At 42.4% G+C, this 1,282-nt stretch overlaps 1 protein-coding gene across 1 annotated transcript in view; it reads left to right on the top strand.

Annotated features, from left to right (window-relative positions):
• Nucleotides 1–902, top strand: part of LOC138059829 (neuronal pentraxin-2-like) — a 3,277-nt gene extending 2,375 nt beyond the window's left edge. The window contains exon 4 of the mRNA XM_068905463.1: nucleotides 322–902. Coding sequence (XP_068761564.1) covers nucleotides 322–715 — 394 coding nt within the window. The 3' untranslated portion in view covers nucleotides 716–902. The remainder of the gene's footprint in view (nucleotides 1–321) is intronic.
• Nucleotides 903–1,282: the final 380 nt, after the last annotated feature.

Genomic DNA, 1,282 nt, shown 5'->3' on the forward strand with positions numbered 1-1,282 from the left:
GTTCAGTGTCAGTGTCACCTTTTCACTGTTACTGTTACTCTTGCTATCGTCGTTGTTACACTCTGGTGTTGTTAGAAACAACGTATTAGTCAGCTTTGCTGGGATGTTAACGCGAAACTCAAAACTTTCTTAATTATTGCCCGATTTCTCCAGAGTAAGAATTTTTGGAAGGTCTCACCACGAGCGAGAGGTCAGTTAACCACGGCAACTTCATCTACTTGACATTGTTCACAATAAAGTAAGGGGATGATGCTTAAGGCCTGGACGAATTTCAACCTACTCAAATGCAGGTACTAATATGACTTCCCTCCGTTATCACAGTCAAACGGGAGTGTCAGCAAACGATGGCAAATGGCATCATATCTGTACAACGTGGAAAAACAGCGATGGCGCATGGAAACTTTACAAGGATGGGAAGTTGGCAAAACAAGGGACTGGTTTGAAGAGGGCATACACCATTCGGGGAGGTGGTTCCTTGACGCTGGGACAAGAACAAGACAACCTCGGAGGAGGCTTTCAGGAAACGCAGTCTCTTCAGGGTATGCTGACAAATGTCAATGTCTGGGCTGATGTGTTGCCACCATCTAAGATCAAAGAGATGTCAGGATGCTGCATGGTAGGCCAGGGAGATGTGTACAAGTGGTCTGACTTCAGCATTGCCATTAAAGGCAACCCTCGCATTACGGCACCTCCCACTTGTCCCTGCGCTTTATGAAGCGTTTTTGAGTCATTTGTCCAACTTGAACGGCCGATAACAAACGCATAACAATAGAATAATCCTGGTGAGGTAAACGAAAGGATTGTAACTTTACCTTTCTTTTAAATCAAGGTTTTAGTTGAAGGAATGGAGTAGACAAGTCTATATACCGACAATGGCATTAATAAAGGCTATGCGAAACAAACGTACAGCTATTGTTTTACAATTTTCTTCCATATCTTCAAATTTGAGTCCAAGAGTCCAATTATTAGCCTCTATTTTTGCGTGCAATCTTGCATGCCTCTTAAAAAGCACTTTTTACGCCGGAAGTATATTAAACAATAAAGGGGGAGGGGCTTCAACCTTAACTACAGAAGATCAGTGGTTGCTACGGACGCTATTTTGTCAAGAGCAACTTTCGGGCTATGTGAAACAAAACACTTCTGGGGCCCGAAACTTTACGGGCCATTTTCGGGTGTCACAATTCCCTTTCTATGTCAAGAACGGAGAGGATTTAAGTTGTCAAACTTCACAATCATTTTTCTTTTTGTTTCCTTGAAAACATGTTAAAAAATAGGCTTTCCA

This window comes from Montipora capricornis, chromosome 1, assembly GCF_036669925.1.
Source record: "Montipora capricornis isolate CH-2021 chromosome 1, ASM3666992v2, whole genome shotgun sequence".
NCBI classification, from domain to species: domain Eukaryota; kingdom Metazoa; phylum Cnidaria; class Anthozoa; order Scleractinia; family Acroporidae; genus Montipora; species Montipora capricornis.